Raw genomic sequence first — 26,842 nt, forward strand, 5'->3', positions numbered from 1 at the left:
AAAAGTTGACTTTTTTATATTTTAAATTGGTTTGCTATATCTAGAGGGTCAGTAAACTTTTAAAATTTTATCTAGAGGATCATATAAACTTTAAAATTTGAGTTGTGCTATGTCTCTGGTAAGCCAGTGATCCCAGAATTACCGAAATCAAGAGCTAGAGAACAGATAATAGATTCGTCTTTTTCATTTTAAACACAAGGAAGTTTAGCCTTAAGGTCTCACAGATAAAGGTGGTGTGGTGGCAGAGGCTAGAATACAATTGAGACCTTGTAGGTTTTAATGTTTTCCTAGGTATCATCTAGCATAGTTCTGTAACTTGCTGCAAAAGGGAGATGGGAGAAATTTCTGGATTTAAACAAATTTTTAAGTTACCATTTATTGTCATACTGTATATTGGACATTGTGCTGTAACCTTATAATATTCCCGTGAGGTATGTAGTCCCACAATCGTGGTACCTGATGAGGCTTATCTAACGGTTAAGTAATTTACCCAGTTACCTAACTTGAAAGTGGTCAGTTGAATTTAAACCTGACATAATATTGATTACTTTATTACTTTTTATTATTGTTCTCTTACTGCCTTCAATTTTGGCTTCCCTTAATTTATCACTTATTTAGATCATTTAACCTCCTAAAGTTTCTAGAGGATATAAAATAAAGGTAATAGCATGCTTTAAGTATTTGGTGGATAAAATAATTTTTGTCCTAGGTAGGTCCTGTCTGTCATGGGAATAGAAGCAAAATATACCCTTTTCTTTGTTTAAAACACTAGTGTATGAGGGAGCCCGTCATTGGAGTAAAAGTGGGTGAGAACATCTCCTCCATCTGATGTGTCTTAATCCTATCACTAGGAATGACTTGAAGTGGTCATTCCAACATCTTACTGCAGAATTTAAATTTATATACTGCTTTGAATTTATATTCAAAGTCAGATTTGGTATAAATAATTTTTACATTGAAATCTATCAACTTAGTTTTTGGAAGAATTAAGACCATCAAGACTTCAAATAAGTTCAAGACTTCATTTATTGGGGATTGGCGGTAATTTGGACCTGAATTAGCTCAAATTTTATATTTGTATTCGGTTGGTGCAAACGTAATTGCAGTTTAAAAGGTTAAAAATAATTGCAAAAACTGCAGTTACGTTTGCACCAACCTAATATTAACCTATGGAAAAAAGGATTACTAACCAAAATAATTGGGTTAGTAGACTATAAAGAAAATATTTACTCACTGAAGTAATGTATGGGAGTGCCACACCTGCAAGTGCTTTTATATGCTGCGTATTTCTGTCAAATACTGTTCAGAAAGCATGGTCTTGGTAACTAATTTGAAAGCAGATAAACATACAGCTGCCTTATTTATTTACATGTATACTTTAGGGAAATCTTTTTTGAAGTATTCATAGAGAACTTGAGCAAATTCTTGCTTGAACTCAATTGTGAGATTAAACATGCTATAGGACAATTTTGTACCTGATTAGTAAAGGTCATTTCTAATTTAGTAAACTTTTAATATTTATATTTAAAGAGAAGACTTTTTTTGAACGAAAGATTTCTGATAAACGTCACAAAATACAAATTTATCTTTTTCTATTAGATTTTTTTTCCCCAAGCAATGACTTAATTGCATTTCTGCTACATCAGTAGACTAAGGATTTGAAAATTTCTGTAAAGGGCCAGATAGTAAATATTTTAGGTTTTGTGGGTCATGTGCTCTCTGTTTAAACTACTCAGATCTGCCCTTGTAGAATGAAAGCAGCCATAGAGAATACATAAATGAATGAGCATAGCTGTCTTCCAATAAAACTTTTTATTTACAAAAACAGACGTGGGCTAGTTTAATCTGCTGGCCATAGTTTGCTGACCTTGCACTATAATGTAAGTCCAAGGTCTATAACATTTTTCTTCTTACCCATAGCTGAGTGCCCAGCACACAGTAGGCCTTCACATACTTGTTGAGATGAATCTTGTTTTTTTCTGACCAAGCTAAATAAGGCCATAAACCTAACTTGCAATCAAATAATGAAATAATTTATTTTTAAATTAAACTTGTTACTTTGAAAACTTTCAGACCTATACAAAGTTGCACAGGTGTTATAGTTAATTCCCAAAACTCACTTTCAGCCATTAGCATTTTGCCAATTTGCTATATTTTTCTCTATACAATTTTTTATATATACATACACAATGGAATATATACATTATTATTTTTAAAATTTTATTTATTTATTTTTTTAAGGAGGGCGCAGCTCACAGTGGCCCATGCGGGGATCTAACTGACAATCTTGGTGCTACCAGCACCACACACTCTAACCTACTGAGCTAACTGGCCACCCCAAATATACATTATTATTAATCTTCTTTTCATCTTTTAAATTGTAGAGATTATGACCTTTAGCCTGTTATCTCCTAAGTGCAAGGCCATTTTCTCAGTCAGCAACCAAATGCAGAAAAGGTAACATTGACACAATTGAATTATGTAATATGTAGTTCGTTTTCAAATTTCAGCAATTATCCAGTAGTGTTCTTTATAGCAACTATCTCGTCAATCCAGGCTCCAGCATTTTATTCATTTGTCATGTCTCTAATTAATTTGGAATAATTTCTCAGTTTTTTGTCTTTCATGATATCGATATTTTTGAAGAGTCAATTTGGTTTTATCTGCTTCTCATGATTTGATTCAGGTTATGCATTTGGGAGGTGGGCAGGAATGCTATGTAAGACTGATTTTTCTCAGTGACTCATCTCAAAAGGCACCTGATGTCAGTTGTCCATTATTGGTGGTGGTAATTTTAACCACTTGGTTAAAGTGATGTCTTCCAGATTTCTCCACTTAAAGATTCTGTTTTTTTCCTTTTGTAATTAGGAAGGGAAATAATTTGGCTGGGGAAATAGCCCATTCCCAACCAAATTTTTATGGAGTAGTGTTAGAATGTGTTGATGGTTCTTACCTGAAGCAATAACATTTACTGACTGGCGTTCTGCTTTACAGAAGAGCTTACCCTCCCTCTCTATTCATTTATTGGTTTATTTATTTGTTATTAATAAAATATTATTTTGAAGCCCCAAATCTTAGGTAGTGCTAATAAAAATGATTGCATCTCTGTGGTGTATCTCGTTATCTTTCATTTTCTAAAATATAAAGACTTGGGAAACAGAAAAGAAAATTTGGCAAGTTTATTGTGGTCTAAGCAGTATCAAGGGAAAAATTGAAGGGGAGATCAGACCTTCAGCTTTTTTCGTTTTAGGGGGTATTGTTAGAGGCAGTGTATGGAATAGAATGTTATTTTGATCAAGCTTGGTGAAAAGTTAGGTTGTATAAATTAATCAGTTCTTTTTGGTGCGGTACTTCTTAAAGGCATTTATAATTAATATGCTAATGGATTGTGAATACATATCTTGGAGGATAAAGCATGGTTTAAAGACCCTTGTACCCTCAAGTATCTCTAGGGACTTCTTTTTCATTAATAAATATTAATAAATGCGCATTCTTCAGAAGATGCCTTAGACTTTGCTTTTTAGGTAATAAAAAGATTAGCAAGACAGTCTTTGTCTTCAGGAAATTTATCTGCTTTGAGGTGAGGGAAGGTAGAAGAAAATGAGAAAGAAAAAACTAACTCAAACATTGCAGTTGCTGGCAGAGTGAAAGCAAGGGCCCCAAGACTAGGGAATTCAAAGTGTAAGAGCTAAAAAATTTAATACTTTTCCTGCCACCTAAGTGGTTCTAGCTGGCTAATAATCAAATTAGAAGAGACAGATTAATATGAGAAAATAAAATGTTTAATACATACGCATGTGGAATTCATATAAGCATGAGAATTCCAGGCAGTGAGGCATTTCACATTTTTGGACAAAGGAGACAGGTGGGGCGGGGTATTAGATTTCAGAAGTGAGAATGGGCAATTTACAGGTAGTTGAGGAAGAATGGAACAAACAGGACAGGAAAATTCTTGCTGGGCAACTCAGAAACAATGGGACACAGGGTTTTAGCTGGCAGGCCCCTGCTATTTCCCATATTTAATTCAAATGAGGCTAAGTCGAACGTCCTAAGATTTCCTTCCTGAAGCCGGTTTTTCTGTCTGAATCTCTTGGGCAGGAAAGGGGGAGGGTCAGAGTTTCTTTTTGAGTCTTTTTCTTAATAAACAGCTTAAAATCAATATCCCAAAAAGGCATCTTTGGATTGGCAAAACTTTGGTTCCTTGCAGAAGGACGAGATCTTCATTTGAAAAATAGAAAACGCTTCTTTGATGGTTTTGTAAATAGGTAAATTTAAACTGAGATCTCAGATGATAAAGAGGGCAGAAATAGGACAGATGGAATCACATGACAGGAAAGTAGGGGGCACTCAGACCCTAGCATGGACTATGTGCAGTGGAGGAAAATAGGTCGCAGCCGGATCTTGAAGACTCTTGAATTACAGCATGAGAAAGTTGTACCTTAATTCATATTGCCTGGGAGGTGGGAGTGGGGAAGGGGGAGGGAAGAAAGAAAGCGGGGGTATATTGCAGAGTAGTACTTCAGGAAAATTGAAGTGGTTCTTATGCACAAACCAGATTAGAATGAGAGTAGACTGGAAGTAGATGGTTTGAGGCAGTTGTAATAGTATAGGGCAGTGGTCTTCAAACTTAATTATACCTCCTAAAATATTTTTGTATACTCTGTATCATACATTTTAAAGTTCAAGTTATTTTTAAAATAATACTGTTATACCATTTTAAAAATGGAGTCTACATACCACAGCACTTCCATACCCACTATCATCCATTTTAAAAAATTCAAGAATATACTCTTTAAATTGGGAGTTTTATATTGTTCTTTTTTCTTTTTGATGTCTTTTCATTTCCTACACAGAATTTAAAATATATTTTTATGCTTGAAAGTTTTATTGATTACCTTGTTACAATTCTTTGCACCAAAATATGTATGTGAAGAAAAATTTAAATTTTTAATTTCCTGCAGCCATAAAACTTAATTTTTTGTTTCCATTAATTAATACTCGGTTGATTAATTAGAATGCATTACAAATGATGATAAACACTTTGTAAACAAAATTTTATTGATTAGACATCTCAATGAAATGGATGAGGTTTTATTAAAAATAATTATGTATTCGTGGATTATTGCCAGAATGAGACAATATTTAGCATCAATTTCTACATTTTAAGAGCTATAAGCACTGAGAAATTTTGTTGACGTAAGTTGATGGAAAGGGTTTTGTTAGCAGTGCCACTGATTTCCTTGAACTTCTTCCAACATGTGCTGAAAATTACAAAAGTTATTATTATTATTATTATTTTTAAGGAGAGCACAGCTCACAGTGGCCCATGCGGGGATTGAACCGGCAACCTTGGCGTTATTAGCACCACGCTCTAACCAACTGAGCTAACCAATCCCCCCTACACAAATTATTTTAATGAGCTATCTATCAGTCTTTCAAATTTTTTTGAAAGCAAAGGATTGAAAAATACCTTACTGGTAAAAGTGTTTATTACAGTCTTTAGAGAGTTGATCTCATAAAACTTTCATAAGTACTTCAGAGGGTCCCTTTGTTTGGCAATGTAGGTTTCTGCCTTGGCTGTGCATCAAGTGGATCCTTGTGCATCGAGTGGATCCTTGTGCATCAAGGGCATCAACTGTAGCCTTGAGATAGTTGAGAGATATGCCTTTCTTTGTCTAAGGGGAGGAAAGAGATTGTGATCCAAAACACCCAGGCACATTTTTGGGGTAGAGTACTGTAAGTTGGGGTCCGGAATATCCTTTAAAATTATCCATCTTATTTATTCTCAGGAAAATCTTTGTCTACCTCACCATGTAGTTTGAATACCCTAGTTTGCTCTAAGCAAAATATACCAGAGCCTCTGAATTAGGGTGTTGGGAACTGAGAGGTAGGAACACAGAATACTTTATAAAAGTAGAATTTATAGTTCTTAACAACTGATTTAGATACTGGGGCAAGAAAAGATATGGTAAAAGTAACTAAACCTCATGTTTGAGAACTCAAGGTTATTGGGAAGAATGATGGTAATTGAAAAGTCATGAGGAAGAGCTGATTTTATAAGATCAGTTTGGACACTTTAATTTTTCAGAACAAATGCAACATTGAGGTGGAGATTCTATGAAGTACTTCCAAGTGTGGATCTGGGAATCAGGGCAGGAGAATTTTGAGGGTCGTCTGCATTGTGACTGTTGAAGCTGTGGATTATGAAAGGGAGAGGGGGTGTGTGTGTGTGTGTGTGTGTGTGTGTGTGTGACGGGGGGGGGAGAGGGTAGAAGAAGAGGGAGGCGTGTATGAAGACAAAAGTAGAGGGAAATTATTTACATAAAAATAAGAGGCAAGAATAGTTCAGAAAAGTAGAGAAATACTCAGGATTTTGTACCTCCAGAGAACTAATGAAAAGAGAATTTGCAAGGAGGCTGCTGGGATAGGAAGAGTCCGCCTTATCAAATGCTGTAGGGAAGTAAGACAGTAGATCTAAGAAGGGCCCCCTAATTTTGGCAAATTATTGCTAATCTTTGAGAAGAGACTCACAGGAGTGAAAGAGAAATAGGTGGGGAAGTGAAAGCTGAGAAGGAACTACACCTTTAAGAAGTTTGATGAAAAAGTTGTTTTAGAGAATAGCAAGCTTATGTTCTATATTTATTGTGTCAGGAAAAAACACCATGTAGTCAGAATTGCTCTTAATCACCATTACTCGTACGGTATACATGGCCATATTTACAAGTCGAAACAGCCAAATTTTCCCTCCCTCATTGTAACATTACTGTTTCTGTAGTTGAGTCCTAGATGAGGTGGTTGGTATTTAAAGGCCATGTTGTTGGAAAAATACATCTTTAAACAGTGGTTGTGAAATGTTCCATTTTGAGAAGCATGTGAGAACAGCTGAAGCACTTTTTATCTCCTCCTGCTTCTTTTAGGCATACATACATGTATGTCATTAATTTTTGCTCCAAAAGACGCATTAGAGCTGACTGTCCAGCTAGGTCTTATTTTTGGGGAAACACGGTAGTATTGATGCAGGTAGAGAACTCTGTCGCCATTGAGTTAGAATGTTGTATTTTTGAGGAGACTAGGGCTTCTGTGTACCCCTTCCTTCCTTTGTTCTTTGACAACTAGTAGTGGAGGATAATTGGGAGAGAAGTGAAATGAGGCTTGCAGTCCTCTTAGAATGCTGTGTAAAGACAGGTTGCTCGGCTTGGAAAAGCCATCATGATCTTTGCTTCTTTCTTAATTTAAAAAAAATAAATGATGGTTTTAATTAATAATTGATAATTTAAATCAAATTTTATTATAGCATAGTAAAATAAGAATATATGCTGCCCGGAGTTGTCTGTTGTTTAAAGGAGGTAACTTGAATTTAACTAAGTCGTTACTTAGAAAAATTTCAAATGCTATTCCAAATTACAGGGTGGTAATGTGATTTCTCTAGTCAGGTAAGAGGATTTTGTACAATGTAATAATATTACTCTTTAAAAATTAGAAGGCTAAATTGATTTTGGTTTGTCACCTTTCCCTACCCCTCTTGACTCAAGTCTCTGTGAACCCTTGTGCCCCACTAAATTACTTGTCATTTTCTAAACATGACATGGTTTTCCTTGACTCTCCCTGTCTTTCGATTTCTATGCTTAGACCCTCTTCCTGCCCTCTATCCTGCCTTGGCAAACTCCTGTATCTTCCAAGAATTGGCACAGTAAGAGATTAACTGCAATTAACTAGTAATAAAATACAACAATTCTAACAATATACTGAAATAAAAGTTATGTGAACATGGGAGTGGTCTCTCGAAAAATCTTATTGTACTGTACTCACCCTTTTTTTTTGTGTGATGATGTGAGATGATAGATACAATGCTTACCCTACGTGATGAAATGAAGTGAGATGAATTGTGAGGTAGTGTTAGGCTATTTATTGACTTGATGATAAATCGCCTAGGTGGTTGGAGAGTGTGTGCAGCATGGATGTACCGGACAAAGGTATGACATCCCAGGCAGGCAGGATGAAGCGGGACGATTCAGGATTCCATCCTGCTGCTCATTCCATTGTAATTTTTTTAGTATTCCATTTTAATTATTTGCTTGACTTTTTAGTATCCATTCTTGTATGTTTTAGAGATTACTCCTAAGGATTGTATTTGCATCTTTAATTTATCATAATCTATTTAAAGTTAATGTACAACTTTGCGTAAGCTATAGGATTCTTGTAGCAGTATAGCTAAATGTACTTACTCCCGCTGTGCTATCTGTTTTATCTGAGGATATTATTGATTGTACCATCACTTAGGGTACATGCTGTAGGATTTTTTTCATTAGCGATGGTAGTTTTTTAAAATTATTGATTATATTTGTATATTTTTTTTTTTTTTTTTGCATTTGATTTTTTTTTTAATTTATTTTTAATTTATTGGGGTGACAATTGTTAGTAGAATTACATAGATTTCAGTTGTGCAATTCTGTATCACATCATCCATAAATCACACTGTGTGTTCACCACCCAGAGTCAGCTCCCCTTCCATTTGATCCCCCTCACCCTCATCCCCCACCCCCCAACACCCTTACGCTCTGGTAACCACCAAATTACGTTCCCCAGATTAATTTTCAAACCCCGTGGCCATCCTGTGGTCACCGACTGCCCTCCAATCCCCTCACCCTCCCCCCCACCCCCCACCCCCCCCGCCCATCTAGCAACCTTCAGTTTTTCCTCATTGTCTCCCAAACTGTTTCTGATTAGTTCATTCACTTATTCTTTTCTTTAGAATCCGCAAATAAGTGAGATCATATGGTACTTATCTTTCTCTGTCTGACTTATTTCACTAATGTTCTCTAGATCCATCCATGTTGTTGCAAATGGTAAGATTTCTTTCTTCTTTATGGCTGCATAATACTCCATTGTATAAATGTACCACAGTTTCTTAATCCAGTCATCTACCGATGGGCATTTTGGTTGTTTCCATGTCTTAGCTATTGTGTATAGTGCTGCAATAAACATAGGAGTGCATAGAGATTTTTGAATTGAAGTTCTGGATTTCTCCGGATAGATACCTAGGAGTGGAATTACTGGATCATAAGGTAGTTCCATTTTCAGAATTTTGAGATACCTCCATACTGTTTTCCATAGCGGCTGCACCAGTCTGCAATCCCACCAACAGTGCACAAGCGTTCCCTTTTCTCCACGTCCGCGCCAGCACTTGTTGTTTGTTGATTTATTGATGATAGCCATTTTGACTGGGGTGAGGTGGTATCTCATTGTGGTTTTTATTTGCATTTCTCTGATGGTTAGTGAGGTTGAGCATTTCTTCATATGTCTGTTTGCCATCTGTATGTCCTTTTCAGAAAAATGTCTCTTCAAGTCCTCTGCCCATTTTTTAATTGGATCGTTTGTTTTTTTGGAGTTGGGTTGAGTAAGTTTTCCATAGATTTGTGATATTAATCCCTTATCAGATATATCATTGGCAAATATCTTTTCCCATTCAGTAGGATCCCTTCTTGTTTTATTGATGGTTTCCTTTGCTGTGAAAAAACTTTTTAGTTTGATATAATCCCACATGTTTATTTTTTCTCTTAGTTCCCTCGCGCGAGGGTGTATATCAGTAAAAATCTTACTCCGGGTAATGTCTGAGAAGTTTCTTCCTATATTTTCTTCTAGGTATTTTATGGTTTCAGACCTTACATTTAAGTCTTTAAGCCATTTTGAATTTATTTTTGTATATGGTGTAAGGAGGTGGTCCAACTTCATTTTTTTGCATGTGTCTGTCCAGGTTTCCCAGCACCATTTATTGAATAGACTGTCATTACTCCATCATACATTCTTGCTTCCATTGTCGTAGATTAAATGGCCATATAGGCGTGGATTTATTTCTGGACTCTCTATTCTGTTCCATTGATCTATGTGTCTGTTTTTATGCCAGTACCATGCTGTTTTGATTACTGTAGCCTTGTAGTATAATTTGAAGTCAGGTATTGTTATACCTCCCACTTTGTTCTTATTTCTCAAGATTGCCTTTGCTATTCGGGGTCTTTTATGGTCCCATATAAATTTTAGGATTATATGTTCTATTTCTGTGAAAAACGACGTTGGCAGTTTGATAGGAATTGCATTGAATATGTATATTGCCTTAGGCAGTATGGACATTTTAACTATATTAATTCTTCCTATCCATGAACATGATATGTGTTTCCATCTATTTATATCTTCCTTCATTCCTTTCATCAGTGTCTTATAATTTTCTGAGTATAGATCTTTTACTTCTTTGGTTAAATTTATTCCCAGGTATTTTATAGTCTTTGGAGCGATTGTAAATGGGATTGTTTTTTTAATTTCTCCTTCTGATGTTTTATTATTGGTATATACAAATGCAACTGACTTCTGAATATTAATTTTGTATCCTGCTACTTTACTAAATTCATCTATCTGTATAGTTTTTTAAAATTATTGAATATATTTGTGTTTTTCCTTGTAACCTATGGCAGACATTTGCAGGATGAGGGTAAGATTTAAGTGTGGAGTATTTTTGTGGCCTCCATAAAGATGAAATCCAGACCCTTACTAGTCCAATCAATTGTGAATCTGGAGAGGATGATCTAGGCCAGAGTGACAGGAGGCGGCAGTACAGGGAAATGGAAATTAACTTTTGTCACCAGTGCGCCTGCTAGAGTGGAACATCTTCTTTTGTATCAAAGTAATTATCAACCATGATAGCGTGGTCACAAAAGTTGAAGCAAGATACAATTTTGTTACCCTCTCCTAAGAGTATGTTTCTCAAATACGGTTGTTCAACAATCTGCATTTGAATTAGTGGGGGTATTTATTAAAAACGAATGCTTCTGGGCCTTACTCCAAGCTTGCATCATCAGTGTCTGCATATGAGATTTGGGTATCTGCGTTTAGAGGTAAGTGCTCCAAGCTTAACTTGAACACAGCTATGTTTGACATTCACTGCTCTAGAAGTCTTCCCCGCTCCCCCTGGCTTTCCCTGGACCAGAATCAATGTTATTAATGTTAATCTTTAAGATTAACAAGTGTAAGTCTGACAAAAACAGGTTTGGTCATAATCATAGAATTCTAGAGCCTAAAGTACCTTCAAAGTCATGCTTGTTCAACAGTCTTAGGTCACAGAGGAGAAAACTGAGGCCAAATGAGAGTGTCTGAGTGGTTTTTACAACTCTGGTTTGTAATTAAGGTACTTTGCTGTGAATTGTAGATCAGAATAACCTGTATAAAACTTTTCTGCACTTTGGAAGAAATTATTTTGTGTTAGGTGTTATTTTTAATCCAGCTTGACAATCTGCCTTTTAATTGGGCTATTTAGACCGTTTGTACTTAGTGTTATTATTGATATGGTTGGGCATAAGTCTCTCATCTTAGTATTTCCATCTATTTGTCCTCTTTCTTTTATCCTCCTTTTTTGCCTTTCTTTGGATTGAGTATTTTTTATGATTCATTTTATGGCCTTTATTGGCTTCCTAGCTGTATGTCTGGTTAATTTTTAATGGTTGCTACAGTTTATAATTGGTGTACATCTTTTAATTTATTACAGTCTACTTTCAAGTAATATGTATCTTTTCACATTCAGTATAAGAGCTTTAGGACAGTATACTCTTTTCCTGCCTTTGTGCTATTGTAGTCATACATTTTTTTTCTGTATATGTTACAAAGTCCAGGGTACATTTTTTAACTTTTTATTTTACAGTACATATTTTTGCTTTAGTCAATTATCTTTTAAAGAGATTTTTAAAATAAGAAGGCTTTGTATTTACCCACATATTTACCATTTCTGATACTCTTCATCTCTTTGTTATAAATCCAGATTTCCATATAGTTTTCTTTTTGCTTGAAATCGTCCTTTTATCTTATAGTGCAGACCTGCTGGTGATGTCTGTCAGCTGTGGCAGATCTGAAAGTCTGTTTCACCTCTGCATTTGAAAGATAGAATTTCAAAGATATTTGAAAGATTGCTATTTATTGAGTATAGAGTTGTGGGTTGACATTGTTTTTTCTTTCACTGCTGTAAAGATGTTGCTCTGCTGTCTTCTGGCTTGTATTGTTTCTAATGAGAAGTTCGCTGTAATTCTTATCTTTGCTCTTCTGTATGTAACATTTTTCTCTCTGCATTACAGAATTAACTATCAGTGTTTGACATTCTATTTATTTACAAGTTATTAGTGTTCTGATTGAATGTGTAAGTTCTCAGGTCTCTGTGATCATGTTTTTGAACACTGTTCTGTAATCACCCCATACTGAGTTTCTACAGCCTCTTACCCCTATGTTTCTAGAGGCAATTAGAGTATATCTGTGAAGAGGAAGCATCCTTCCATTATTCATAGCTTCTGAGTTGAGTCTAAGATTCTCCCATGATGTGTACCATTCCAGACTCATTAAGGGCAGTTTCACTTATGATGCTTCAGACAAGCAAGGGGTACTTTTTAGTTTCAAAGTGTTATAAGGAGTATTTCTGATGTCTCTGATAGTTGGTGTGGATGACTACAGCTCAGAGTCTGATGTGATTATTATACCTTCAGCCTTGGACTTTGTCTCACAAGATGAAATGTTGACGCCACTGGGGAGATTGGACAAGTATGCTGCAAGTGAGAACGTATTTAATAGGTACGTGTGTATTCTTTTCGTTAAAATGGAAGTGTAAAGACGATTTTTATTACATTAATTTCAGTAGGGAAAATGAAATTATCCAGTTTAAAGTTGGTATTATTAACATATGCAGTCTGAGTCACCAAGTTCTCTTAATAATCACAGCCATGGCCTGGTTTATAGTTCTTTACTCCTTGATCCTAGTAACCTATACGGCGCTCTTAATTTGCTTTTCGGCAAGGGAAAAAAAAAGATACTGTTGCCTTTTTTTTTTTTTTACTCGTTTTTAAAATTTATTTTAAGTGTGTTTTCCCAGGACCCATCAGCTCCAAGTCAAGTAGTTATTTTAATCCAGTTGTGGAGGGTGCAGCTCACAGTGGCCCATGTGGGGATTGAACCACCAACCTTGTGAAGAGCACCGCGCTCTAACCAACTGAGCTAACACTGCCCCCATATACCATTGCTTTTTTTGCTGTTAGGCATAATTTTGATATTCATGTATAGTGATTATTGAGGAGTATATTATTCTTTCAGCAGATGATGTTGTATACCTACTGTGTGTCAGATAATGTTCAATGGGATTGGGACATGGCAGTGAACAAGACCCAGCACTCTTCCTAATGCATTGTTTTTCTAACCATGGTCCCAAGACGAAGTCTGAAAGTGCCTAAATTTTTTGAGTATAGATTTGTATAAAACTCATTTAGTAAAAATATATAAAGATAATATTTTATATAATAAAGAATGAGTAAATTTTCCCATTACTATAATTGAAAATAACTGAAATCAACTTTCAGTCTCCTTAGAAATTTGTTAAATCAGTTAGATAAAGATGAAAAATATTAGTAAATATTCAATTTCATCTTGTTAAAATAAAATCCATGTTGGCATTTGTCACTTAGGAAGTTAGGGACTTATATATGTTGTAAAATGTATAAGAAAAAAATTTTAAAACTGTATGGATTCTACTTTTTGAAATTATGAATATTAACTATTGATGCCACTGAACACTATATAATTTTCTTTTTTTGTGTAGACAAATGGTGGCCCGGAGTTTGCTGGACACATTGAGGGAAGTCTGCGATGATGAAAGAGATTGTATTGCTGTTTTGGAAAGAATTAGCAGATTAGCTGATGATTCAGGTATGTGTTTATGCAGAGAAAGTTTTATCAAATTTCTTTATTTAAAACTAGCAAAAAACTGTGTGTGATAAGAAATTTCTTTAAAATTTTTCCTAATTATCAAACCAATTAGTAACAAGAAAATAATAACTTGTTACTAAGATTCAGACATTTTATAATAGGCCCATTTAGTTTAACTTTGTAAATTTCTCAATAGAAAAATGTTAACATTGCTTTGCATCATCAATGTTAATATTTTAGGATTAATAAAAATTTTAAAAAATAATTTTGAATAAATTAAGAGGGATGGAGTAGGCTGTAAATTTTTTTAGTCATTTTTTAATATGCTTTCTCAATTGCAAAAAATGTTAATCACCCATTGTAAAACTAATGCTGTTTGTCTCCAAAGTGAAGATAGAAGGGTTTGCTTAAGAGGTAAACTTGATTTGAGGCTTGGAATACACTTATATTAAGTATTTCTGAAAAAATGTTTTTTGGTATGGTAAAATAGATACAAGAAAATTTATCATTTTAACTTAATACTAAATTTTAAGTATATTTTATTATTTGATTTTAGAAACAAATAAAAAATAAATTAAAATATTTTTTTCCTAAACCCATTATCTTTATGAAAATACATTATCTTTCAATTTTGAACAAACTTTGGCATTTGAGCAAGTCCTTTCACTTTTAGATGTGCTCATCTTTTGGTAAGCAATTCATTTTATGGGAATATGTTTATTATTTACATAAGCCTTAAATAATTTTTATTTTCTTAAAAGGTAGAAAAACACGTTTGTAACTTTACTAATAATCTTTCTCATTATGACTTTCTGTGTACATAATTGCTCATGCATATGCTTGTTCCAGAATGATTTTACTAGAGTCTCATCAAATGTAATTTGTACTTTTAGTTTTTGATTTGGTAGAGATGTAATTTAACTTAAACTTTTGTCAGTGTTGCATCCCATTGTGGTTACTACTTTCTTAGTAGAGACATAGGTATTTCTTAAGGAGGAATTTGTATTTTATTTTACCTGTTTACCAATCATAGTGCTGGTTTTTATAAACATACATGTATATTAATTTTAAAAAAATATGTTTTCAAGTTGTTGAGTTGATGGTAAATATTTCTGTTGATTTTTACACTTTACATTCACTCAGTAAACATAAAACACTGCATATTCTATGCCAGGTTCTATATTAAGTATTAGAGCAATTACTAAAATGAATAAAATTCCTGTCGTCAAATTAACAGTTTAATGAATAAAACATACAAATAATAAATTATAATGGGGAGGGTTGGGGCTGGCTTGAGAAAATTAGTGGCATTTGAGTTGAATTTGATGGAATAATGAGGTACAGAAAGGGGAAAGAACATACTCAGGAGAGGCAAAGATAGGTTTAGAGGCTTGAAAGTTCAAGATGTTGACCTATTTGGTCAACAGTGAGTTTGCTGAGTCTACAGTTAAATGAGACTGTTAAATAAGATAATTGAAGGCTAGGATGTAAAGATTTGTACTGTACCCTGCTAGAGAGTTTGGATTTTTTGTGGTTTAGAACAGTAAATAGCGGTATGGATTGACTTGATGAAAAAGATAGGTGACAAGAAGACCAGTTGGGAGACTACTAATAGGAGTTGTTTGAGAGAACTTGAATTGCTAGGGACCAATTTCAAAGCTACTGTGATGGTTGAAGGGAGTGAAGGAAGAGAGGGAGTTGACCCTAAGGTTTCTAACTTGGTAGGTTTGTGATGGTCAAGTAAGATAAGGACAGTTGAATATACAACTCTAAAGTTATGCATATAACCATCCTCCTAAGCAAATAAGGAGCTTACAACCTTTAAATCTTTGTTCTGCCCTATTTTTATCAACTTTTATCTTTTTATATTCCCCTAAATTTAGCATTCATATTTTTATGATATTATTCAGTAAATGTTTGTTTAAGTTTACGACTAAATTTTTTTTCTCCTCAGTACCTCTTTGACTGTTTTCTGGTTTCGTTTCCCCTTTCTGAAAGGACATGTATTGATGAGGGTCTGACAGTGACATCCTTTTTCTGAAAATGTTTTTATTTCACCATTACTCTTAAATTATCATTTAGCTAAGTATAAAAATCTAGTTGATAATTTTAATATTATTCCATTTTCATTTTACTGTTATTATTGGGAAGTCTGCTAGTCTAATTTAGTCTTTGCAGGTAATCTTGTTTTTCCTTCCTGACTGCTTTTAAGACTTTTTTCCTTAGCATTTTTCAGTTTCATTACCATGTGTTTAGGTACAGATTTATTTTACTTTATTCTACCCAGGACTTTGCCTCACTTCTTGAATTTGAGGATTTGTATCTTTCCATCAGATAGAGGAAATTTTCAGCCTCTTAACATTTTGATATTATCTCTCTCCCATCTCAAGCCTCTTTTATTTTTAGTTTATTTTTTGTTTTCGTATATATTTTGTATGTGGTTCAGAATATAAAACTCCTGTTAGATAAATGTATTTTCAATGGCTGTTACCTGTTACTTTCCCACCCTTTATCTCCATTTTGGTCATTTCTCCCAGCAAAGTATTTGATACCAAATTCTAACCTGCCATCTGACTGTCGAGTATTTCATAGCCATTAACTCTGTTTTTCATTTTCAGGAGCCTTAACAAATGCTTTGTTTTTATATCCTCTTGTTTTTCTTTCCCTATTACTATGTTCCTTTTCAGTATATTTCCTTTTATTACATCTTTAAATAGAATGTTTAAAATAACCTCTAAAGGTTGTTTATAGTAGCTGAAGTTCTTGGTGTTATAATCCTTTGGTGTCTTACTCTTTTTGCTACTGAAGGATTGATTCCTTGTCATTTTTTTATAGTTTTGGATTGTGAGCTCAACTTGAGTGGGTCTTCGTACTGTACTTGTTTGGTGTTTGGGTCAGCTTTCATTGTGGGAGTGTCCCTCGAGTGGTTTTGAGTTGTTCTACAAGACTCAGGGTTGTAAACAGCTAGTAGTAATTATATGTTAATTTCTCGTATGTGCATGTGTTTGTAATTGTTTGGGTGGGGGAGATGAAGAGAGGCAGTTTTCCAACTTTCTTGGATGTATAAATTTGGATCCCAAACCAGTTACAAGTATATTCCCAGCATTTCAGAAATAACGTATTTGAAGCAGATTTTTTCCTGTTCTATTAATATTGAATATAACACTATAAAAAGTACATTAACTATAAATGTACAGTTCCATAAAGTATCACAAAATGAAGACCCATGTAATTAGTACTCAAACCAAGAAACAGAAGTAGCATCCCAAAAACACCTCACTTCACCTCCTAATTTCTGTTCCATCCTTCTTCCCCAGAGGTAACCAACATTTTGACCATTAACATTTTGACTATAGATTAGTTTGCCTGTCTAAACTTTATATGGAATCATACTGAATGTATTCTTTTGTGTCTAGCTTTTTTTAATACCTTAAAGCTTATCATGTTGCATGTAACTGTATAGCTTTTTAAAAAAATTATAATACAATGATTACTGTGTGAATATACCGCAGTGCTTTATGAATATACTGCAACTTATTTATCCTTTATTCTGTTAGTAGACCTAATACGGATTACTTCTAGCTTTGGGCTGTTAGTGCTGCTGTGAGCCAAGGAGTCACATGGAGCACATGTGCACTCATTTCAGTGGGTATATACTTGGAATTTAGAATTGGCGTTGCTGTGTTATAGGGTGTGCATATATTCATCTTTGATGTGCCATAGAGTTTTCCAAAGTGGTATGACAATTTATAGTCCCATCAGCAGTGTATGAGAGTTCCTATTGTTTCACATCTTAACCAAAACTTGTTTATTTTAAATTTCCAAAGGGGTAGTAATTTAAATTTTATCCCATTGTAGTTTTAATTTACATTTTCTCAGTGTCCAGTAAAAGCTGAGCACCTGGTTATGTGCTTATTGACAATTTGGGCTTCTTTCTTGAAATATCTGTTCGTCTTTCTCTCCACCCCTCCCCTCCCTTTTTAAATTGGCGCCCTTTTTATTACATATTTGCAGAAATTCTGTATTTTGGATACAAGCCCTAAGTCATATAGGTGTATTATAGGTATCTTTTTCACTCTGTGACTTGTCTTTTTACATTCTTAATGGTGCCTGTTAAAGAAGAGTTATTTTCTTTCATCGGTAGTACTATTTGTATCCTGCCTAAGAACATTTTCCTTACCTCAAATTCATGAAAATTTTCTCATATCTAATATAGAAGCTTTGTTGTTTTTGCCTTTGACATGTGGATCTACATTCCACCTAGAATTTATTCTTGTATATAATGTAAAGTAGGGGACAAGTTTCTTTTTTTTTTTTTAATGTGACCATCCAGTTAACGCAACATTCTTTGTTGAAAAGACCATATTTCCCTTTTCATCTTTTAATAAATTAGTTATATATATTTGCATGAGTCTGTTTCTGTAGTCTGTTCCATCGATTTATTTGCCTAAGCAGGGCTTTGAAGAAGAACACTTCCTGATTTTATTCTTAACTAAAACCATAATTTGTCTCTTTCTTTTGCTTCAAAGTATATGTAAGTATTAGATTAATATTAGCATATTTAGAGTCAGTGAGGAAAAATAGAGACCATATGTACAGCAACTCTGTTTTGTTCAAATACTGTCTTAACAGTATTACATGGTACAGCCATGTAATAGAAATTCCCAATATTGGTTTGTTGATAAGACTCTTAGCTTTGTAAAATGCTAGAATAGTACAGTTTCTAATTTATTAATATCTGTTTGTTGAAATCTAAAGTTCCTTAGGACACATTCGTAGATATTTACCTTCATGTAACTTTCATAATATCCTTAATAGGTGCCAAAGTTCTAATTAGGTCTGAGTAGTGAATTTTATTGATAATCCATCATGTCTGTATGTGTGCCAGTTACTTGCATTTTTTCTGTGAATTGCCTATTTGTGTCCTTATTTTCTTTCTTGTATTCATTTGAACAATAGGTTCTTTATATATTTAGTTGTTAATACTTCATTATAACATGTATTTTCTCTCAGGAGGTTCTGCCTTTTAACTGAGTGTGGTACCTGTTGACTATAATGAAGTCTTTATAAAGTAAAATTTGCCGATTTTTTTAGTTGGCTTTTTGATTTGTTTGCCTTGAAAGTGCTTCCCACCTCAAGCTTAAACATTTTTTTTAAATGTTGTCTTTTAATGCTTTTGATTTTTAAAAAAAAGTTTGGAACTTTAGTTCACCTAGAATTAATGTATGGGTGTGCAGTATAGGTATCTTTTTTTCTTCAAATAACTAGCTGATTTTCCTACTATTACTTATTGGGTAATTCATCCTTTTGAAACTCAGAAATTTGAAATGCCATGTATGTCACATTTAAATATGCCATATATACTTGGCTCCTTTCAGATTTTTTTTTTTAATCTGTTGGTCTCCTTTAATATTCACTTAACTTTTTAGTTCTTAGTTAAGTCTAATCATATAAATCCTCCATTTGTTGACTAAACTTAGATTAGAAGCTAGTCCTTATGACTTATCTTAGAAGGTTTTTAAATAGTAGCCTTTATACATAGTGCCATATTATAGTTGATGTGAAAATTGGATATTTAACACCTAGCACTAATTAGGTCTGATGCAATGGCACAGTGTAGGTGATGAATAAATTCAGTCATTATAGGAAATGATTGCATACTCGGCGCATACTGTGAATATACAAACTTGGGGTGGGGAGGAGGTCCTCCTTTAACTCATGGGGTTGACCTGTGTATGATTGTGAAAAGAATCGCAGAGTAGAGAACATCTTGTAAGTTCTTTTAATGCTGAGGATGAAAGTCCAAACCTTTCCTAAATAGGCTCAAGCCCAGGCAAAGATTTTGTTACTGTGGGAAAATGTTTACTCACATTTCTATTATTTCAATAGAACCAACTGTGAGAGCAGAGCTGATGGAACAGGTGCCTCATATTGCCTTGTTTTGTCAAGAAAACCGGCCTTCAATCCCATATGCTTTTTCCAAATACTTACTGCCTATTGTGGTTAGATATCTTGCAGATCAGAATAATCAGGTAAGAGTGCCATTTACATGTTCTTAATGGAAATGTATATAGTATAATATATGTAGAATGGCCTATCTTAGGTGGTCTCATTTTCCTCTTTGACTTTGTTATTCTATTTTTCAAAACTACTATTCATGTTAGACAAGATGTGCTGAAAGCCTGGCAAATCTAGGTCTCCTTAAGGCCGTCATAGGCCGTGCTTCCTAGCTGCATCCTCACTTGGGTGCTTTTACAGATGTCCCTCAAAAAGTTTCCTTGTGAGTATATTTTAAAAGATGGCGTTTTTGTTCCACTTCTGTTATAACACAACCTACCAGGTTCTATCTTTGCAGTTCTTGAAGAAGATAGCCACAGGTTTCTATTTACATGATTTTGCCAGTTATAAATTGAAGTCTTCAATTTTCTGAAAATCAAGTAAATAGAGTTTTGTTGTATCGTGTATATACTTCATTTATAGTGTTAATTTTTTCCTAGGTAAGGAAAACAAGTCAGGCAGCTTTGCTAGCTCTGTTGGAGCAGGAGTTAATTGAGCGATTTGATGTGGAAACCAAAGTATGCCCAGTTCTTATAGAGCTAACTGCCCCAGATAGCAACGATGATGTGAAAACAGAAGCTGTGGCTGTAAGTAGAACGTGACTTTTCTTTTTTTTTTCTTTTTAATTCAAGTTTATTGGGGTGAAAATGGTTAGTAAAGTTACATGGATTTCAAGTGTACAGTTCTGTAATACATCATCTATTTATCACATTGTGTGTTCACCACCCAGAGTCAGTTCTCCTTCCATCACCATATATTTGATCCCATTTACCCTCATCTACCACCCCCCACGCCCCTTACCCTCTGGTAACCACTAAACTATTGTCTGTGTCTATCAGTTTTTGTTTGTCTTGTTCCTTTGTTGCTTTCAGTTTTATATCCCATATATCAGTGAAATGGTTCTCAACTTTTTCTGACTTATTTCGCTGAGCATAATAATCTCAAGATCCATCCACATTGTAGCAAATGGCACTATTTCATCTTTTCTTATGGCAGAATAGCATTTCATTGTGTATTTATACCACATCTTCTTTATCCAGTCATCTCTTGAAGGACACTTTTTGGTTGTTTCCATGTCTTGGCTATGTGATTTTTCAATTTATGTATATTGACTAATAGGAGGTGCTCATTAAATATTATGCTGCATTATATGCTATAGGGTTTGTACATGTTACATACCAAAGTAGCCACAAATCACTGAATTTGAAATACAATGCCAGGCTAGAAAGGGACATAGGTTTACAAGGGAAAAGGTGTATTTTCTGTGGGCCCTCTATTATGTCAAGCCACTGGTAATTAGATAGCTCTGTTGCTGGACTCTGACAAGCAAGATACACAGCAAGAAAATAAGTAACTAAATTTATGTCAAAATGGAAGAATAAGATGGGATAAAACCAGTGCAGTTACACACACACACACACACACACACACCCTGTATTGAATGAAGAAACATTTGAACCCCTTTAATTATTATTGAACACTTTTCTAAGCATTGTGTAAGAACAGTAGAAAAAAATAATACTTAGCTCCTGCCCTTACCAGTATGATCTCTTTGGGGGAAGGATGGGAAGGCAAGTGATTTTACTATAATATGATATGTGATGTAAATTATTATCAGAAAAATACACAGATTAATTGATTATGCACATAATAAAGTCAAGTATAATAGTAAATTTTCTAGGTTTTTATGACCTGGTTGGCAAATATTTTGATAGAGAGCCATCAAAAATAGGGCATGAATTAGAAATTATAGTAATATCGGCTGCAGTTCACATCTATGGTTCCTGTGTTCACGTAGTAAGAACTCTAATAAATTAGAAAAGTGAAAAATCCACCTGAAAATGTATCCAAATCTATTTGGATAGTGAGAGTTTACTACTTAAACCTAAAATAATATAATTGCATCTTGGTTGATACGAAAAATATTGCAACAACATTTTATAGTGCTTCTGAATCATTAGTAGGATGAATTTGATCATCTCTCTAGTCCCTTTCCCTTGGAAATTCCTGGATTTCATTATTTTATTTTTTATTCAGGTACCAGTCATAATTTAAATGCTTTTCCCCAGTAACACCATTTTTATAGAAATGAAACCCACATAATATAAAACTAGCCATTTTAAAGTGTATAATTAAGTAGCATTTAGTATTTTCACAATGTTTTACAACCACCACTGTCAAATTCTAAAACAGAATTTTTTTTTTTTTTTTAAATTTAACAAGTTCCCTTGTTAAGGGAAATCAGTTTTGGCATCACTGTTGGTTTATATTGAGCAGGGTTTAACTTGTTCTATTATAATCTTTGATGTGATTTAATAATAGTAAAACATTATAATTACAATAAAAAGACTATCCACTGCTAGTATGAAACCCATGATTCTCTCACACTTAGTTTATTTTGTCATGTTTTACATTCCCTGGCTTCACTGCTGTTTTCTATCTGGTAAATAATTTATTCTAATGATAGATTAGTGATGCAGTATAACTTTGGATCTTTAACCTAGGGCTTAGAAATGCTTACCGTATTTCCCCCAAAATAAAACCAGGTCTTGTATTAATTTTAGCTCCAAAAGACACATTAGGGCTTATTTTCAGGGCATGTCTTACTTTTTCATGTACAACAATCTACATTTATTCATGTACAAAAATCTACCTTTATTCAAATACAGACAGTCATGTCATCCTCTTCTGGAACTTCATCATAACTCTTCCAAACCCCGAATTCCTGCCTGAATTTCTTGCAACTCCATTTCCTCTAGACCCATTGGCCCCATTGACCCATTCCTCTCTCAGTCCAGCAATAGAGCTCTCCTTAAATGAGCACTTCCTGTCCATGTAGCCTGCTCGTAGTGCATTGGCAACACAGCTGTCAGTGATTTTATCCCATGAATTCTTCACCCAAGTCACGACCTCTTGCAGTCTAGGCTTCACAAAGTTTCCATGCTGTTTTCTCTCCATTCTATTTTCAATGTAGTCATTGATTTCCATGATCAAATGGTCCTTGAATAGCTTGTTTATTGCAATATCAAGAGTCTGGAGATAGGCAGTCATTCCTACGGGAATCACTATTTGATCTATTCTTCTCTCTGCAAGGAAGTTCTTCATGTCTTTAGCGCCGTGCATGCTGGCTGAATCCCAGACTAGCAGGCCTCTTTGGCCCCCTCGCAAAACAAGTGGCAGCATTAAATCGACCCACTTCCTTATAACTGCTTGTGTGGACTAGGCTTTTTCGATTTCAAGAACATAAATGCCTGAAACACGTTCAACCTTATCTTTCTCACCCTTAGTGATGATTAGAGGTGGGGCTTTCTTTCCATCCAGGCTAATTGCAAAAATACAGGTAACACGTGCACTTTCGTAACCAGTGGAGGGAATGTAGATTGACGAGGCACCCCTGTGATCAATTGTTTGAGATCCTTGGCCTATAAACACTGCAGCTTCATTCATAGCAATCATGTTGGAGAGTTGGTATTTAGAAAAGTCGATGCCATCAACAAAGGACTTGAATGCAAGTACACGTTTAATAACTTCAGTGTCTTCCAGCTTGAGTAGTGTTGTCGATCTTAGAGACAGTTCATATCGCAGAAGGAAGCCATCCAGCCAGTATTGTGATGCTTTGAATTCTTCTGGGGATATTTCTAACTGTGGTGCTGTTGCAAGGGCAAATGCTTGAATATCAGTCCTGCGCACAACCAAAGCCTTTGCTGTCCTGTTCCACACTTGTGCTTCTTAGCATTTCCCTTGTCCACCTGTTGACTGAGGTTATCGTACTGTGCTCGCCGTTTTTGGACCATTAAGAGATCCAGCTGCTTCTTTTTGGAGAAAACCATAAGATTCTTGCCCCGGGAGTCCTCCATGATTCCTTTCTTGTACTCAACAGAATAGCTCTTTCTGTTTGCACTCATCTTGTCTGGGAGTTAAAATATTATTCCCTTTAAACCTACCATTAAATCAAGTGTGAATTGAAGACTTTCGAGACAGGAGTGGCAACAAAAATGATGACAGTTAAGAATGATGGTCCACACAAAAGTGACGAAAAATTGCACACACCAAAATTCAGAAAACGTTTCTTTATTTCACACGAGTGCATTAAGTAAGTCGGTTACAACACACGATGTGTTGAATTATGAAGATTCATGTTAGACACAACCACGTCTGTTCGTTATCAAGTGCGCACGTTATTCATGCATTGTGTCTGTACTCTGATTGGTCATTCGGCAATAAGTCTCGAGTTCATCTGTTTACATAGGCATTTACCTCTTGTCCAAAGGCGCCCTCTTGGGTATTTACAAATAATCATAATTTATTATCATTTATTTTAAGTATTAATGTCAATATTACATGTCTATATTTAATTATATGTTATTTTATAATTCAGCATGTCCATCGTGTGTTGCAACAGGCATACTAAATGCATTCGTCTGGCTGATGATCTTAACTGGGGCTTATTTTTGGGGTAGGGCTTGTATTACAAGCATCCTGAGAAACCATGCTAGGGCTTATTTTCCAGGTAGGTCTTATTTTTAGGGAAATACAGTAGAAACAGTATGGAGTCAAAATATAAAAGTGGCTTTGGGATTTGGGAGATCCCAGTTCTGAGAAGGCAGGGGCAGGGTTTTGGTAGGAATTGTGTTGAATCTATACATCAATTAGGGGAAAATTGCCAGCCTAACAATCCATGAGCATGGTAGATAGAACTCTCCATTTATTTAGGTTTTTTACTTATCGTGTTTTGTAGTTTTCAGTAGATAACATGTGTTTTGTGAGATTTCATGTTTTTTAACACAGTTGTGAATGACAACTATTTTTAATGTTTCCATTTGTTCATTGCTAATTTACAGAAATGCATTTGATTTTTGTATTCTGACATAATGCCCTGCAAACTTCCCAAGCTCACTTATTGTTCCAGTGGCTTCTTTGTAGATTGCTTGGTATTTTCTATATAGACAATCATGTCATATATGCATATGAATAGAGCTTGCTTTCTTTTCAATCTGTGTGCCTTTTACTACTTGTTATATTTGCATGGCTAGGAGTAGATGTGATAGATAAATGATGACAAATCATCAGATTTATTTCTATACCAACTGTGGGGGGAGTTTATTTAAATAATGTTGGGTTGGTTTTCAGAAACACAGTTCATCTTCATTTTGCCTAGTACTGTGTTAACTGAAACGCGCATATCAGAATTGTGTCCTTGCCTTGACCTGCCTTGAAACCTAGGCTTTGCAGAGTAAGGGCACAGTTGTAATACGCACAGGTTTCATTTAAAACAGATACTTTGTAAGGTAAGGACTGCCCCTGTATAGTCTTTTCTTAGCAATATAGATGTATTGAACCCAGATCTTTCCTATGGATAATCTTTCCCTTGGAAGAGTCACCATTTATTTTCTTACTGGAGAAATGTAGGGCTTTTTTTTTTTTTACTTTTAAAGCTATCAGGCAAAATGATTAATAAGATTGAAATTGTAGACAAAATTGAAATTTTTACAATTTTCTCTGTGTTTATTATGCATTTAGTAATTATTGGTTCATTTTATTGGTAGTTAATATCTATTTTTCATCAACTCAGATAATTAAGATGCTTTTTGTAATGTACATGGTATAAATAAGTTAGCAAACTTAACTGGAAAAGTCTTAATTTGAAGATAATTTCAGTATATTTTTGTTCTTATTTGTTTTAGATAATGTGCAAAATGGCTCCAATGGTTGGGAAGGACATTACAGAGCGTCTTATCCTCCCTAGGTTTTGTGAGATGTGCTGTGATTGCAGAATGTTTCATGTTCGAAAGGTATTTTTTAGTCTTTTTATTTGTTTGTTTAAGAACACATGGTTCGAGTGGTTACGGTATTGATATGTGAAATTTAAAAGATTATTTTTTAAAGAACGTCACGTGTAATATTTTGAAATGTCAGTGATGCTTTTGTTATCAGGTCTGTGCTGCCAATTTTGGAGATATTTGCAGTGTAGTTGGCCAGCAAGCTACTGAGGAAATGTTGGTAAGTGTTACGGAAACAAAGGAGGAAGCAGTGCATTACAAAGTAGCACATGAAGTTTGAAATGCATACTTTTACCCCCACATTTTATTAACACAACTTCCTGAATGTAAACCAGACAGATAATAGGATTTGGAGTTTAGGAATTTAAATTTCTATAATCAGAACTGTGTTTTGATAAAGAAAGTTTGTTAAAAATGCAAATATGTTTAAGAACCATTGATCCATTTTTACCTCTTCCATTTCTATTAAACAAATCAATTCTTATTTATTCAAATGAATCTCTAGTTTTATTGCTACCCTCCAGTCTTTTAGTGACAAATTAAATCTGCAGCAGGTTATTTTTAAATGGTAGTACATGGGATATATGTGTGTGTATATATATGTGTGTGTGTGCATATATATATATATGTATATATATATATATATATGCTCAATGTGCAAGTTAACACACTTTAAGAATTTCTGAAACCATCTGTTACCAAAACAAGTTTAGGTACAAGCGCTTGGATTATAACATTTAAACTGTATTTGTTGGGAGTGTTTTACTTTTCCATAGCCAATAGTATTATAAATTAGGTGTAGTTTATTTTAAATTACTGAGTGTTAATACTAAACAGGTCTTCTAAACTTTAAGAATATCTAACATTTTCAAACACTGAGAGCAGAAAATGAAATAAAAGTAACTGCAGGCATACCTCAGAGATATTAATAGTAAGAGTTTGGTTCCAGACCTCCACAATAAAGTAAATAGCACAATGAAGAGAATCACATGATTTTTTGGTTTCCCAGTGCATATAATAGTTATGTTTACACTGTATTGTAGACTATTAAGTGTGCAATAGCAATATGTCAAAAAAAGTGTACATGTCTTAATTAAAAAATACGCTATTGCTTAAAAAACTGCTAACCATCATCTGAGCCTGCTGGAAAAATGGCACTTGATAGACTTGCTTGATGCAGAGTTGCCAAACCTTCAGTTTGTGAAAAATACAGTATCTGTGAAGTGTAATAAAGCAAAGTACAATAAAAGAAGGTATGCCTGCATTAAACCTTACTCTGT

The 26,842-nt window shown here is 34.4% G+C and overlaps 1 protein-coding gene across 7 annotated transcripts in view; it reads left to right on the forward strand.

Annotated features, from left to right (window-relative positions):
• PPP4R1 (protein phosphatase 4 regulatory subunit 1) overlaps positions 1 to 26,842 on the forward strand; it is a 68,319-nt gene that overhangs the window by 9,032 nt on the left and 32,445 nt on the right. For 4 of the 7 annotated variants that reach the window (XM_033087247.1, XM_033087252.1, XM_033087250.1 and 1 more), the window contains 6 exons: positions 12,516 to 12,600; positions 13,619 to 13,725; positions 19,615 to 19,757; positions 20,223 to 20,369; positions 25,467 to 25,574; positions 25,717 to 25,782. In XM_033087247.1, coding sequence (XP_032943138.1) covers positions 12,516 to 12,600; positions 13,619 to 13,725; positions 19,615 to 19,757; positions 20,223 to 20,369; positions 25,467 to 25,574; positions 25,717 to 25,782 — 656 coding nt within the window. Of the gene's footprint in view, positions 1 to 12,464; positions 12,601 to 13,618; positions 13,726 to 19,614; positions 19,758 to 20,222; positions 20,370 to 25,466; positions 25,575 to 25,716; positions 25,783 to 26,842 lie in introns of all 7 variants that reach the window. The other 3 variants (XM_033087246.1, XM_033087249.1, XM_033087248.1) reach the window with 1 other exon arrangement.

This window comes from Rhinolophus ferrumequinum, chromosome 19 (genome assembly GCF_004115265.2).
Source record: "Rhinolophus ferrumequinum isolate MPI-CBG mRhiFer1 chromosome 19, mRhiFer1_v1.p, whole genome shotgun sequence".
Taxonomy (NCBI): domain Eukaryota; kingdom Metazoa; phylum Chordata; class Mammalia; order Chiroptera; family Rhinolophidae; genus Rhinolophus; species Rhinolophus ferrumequinum.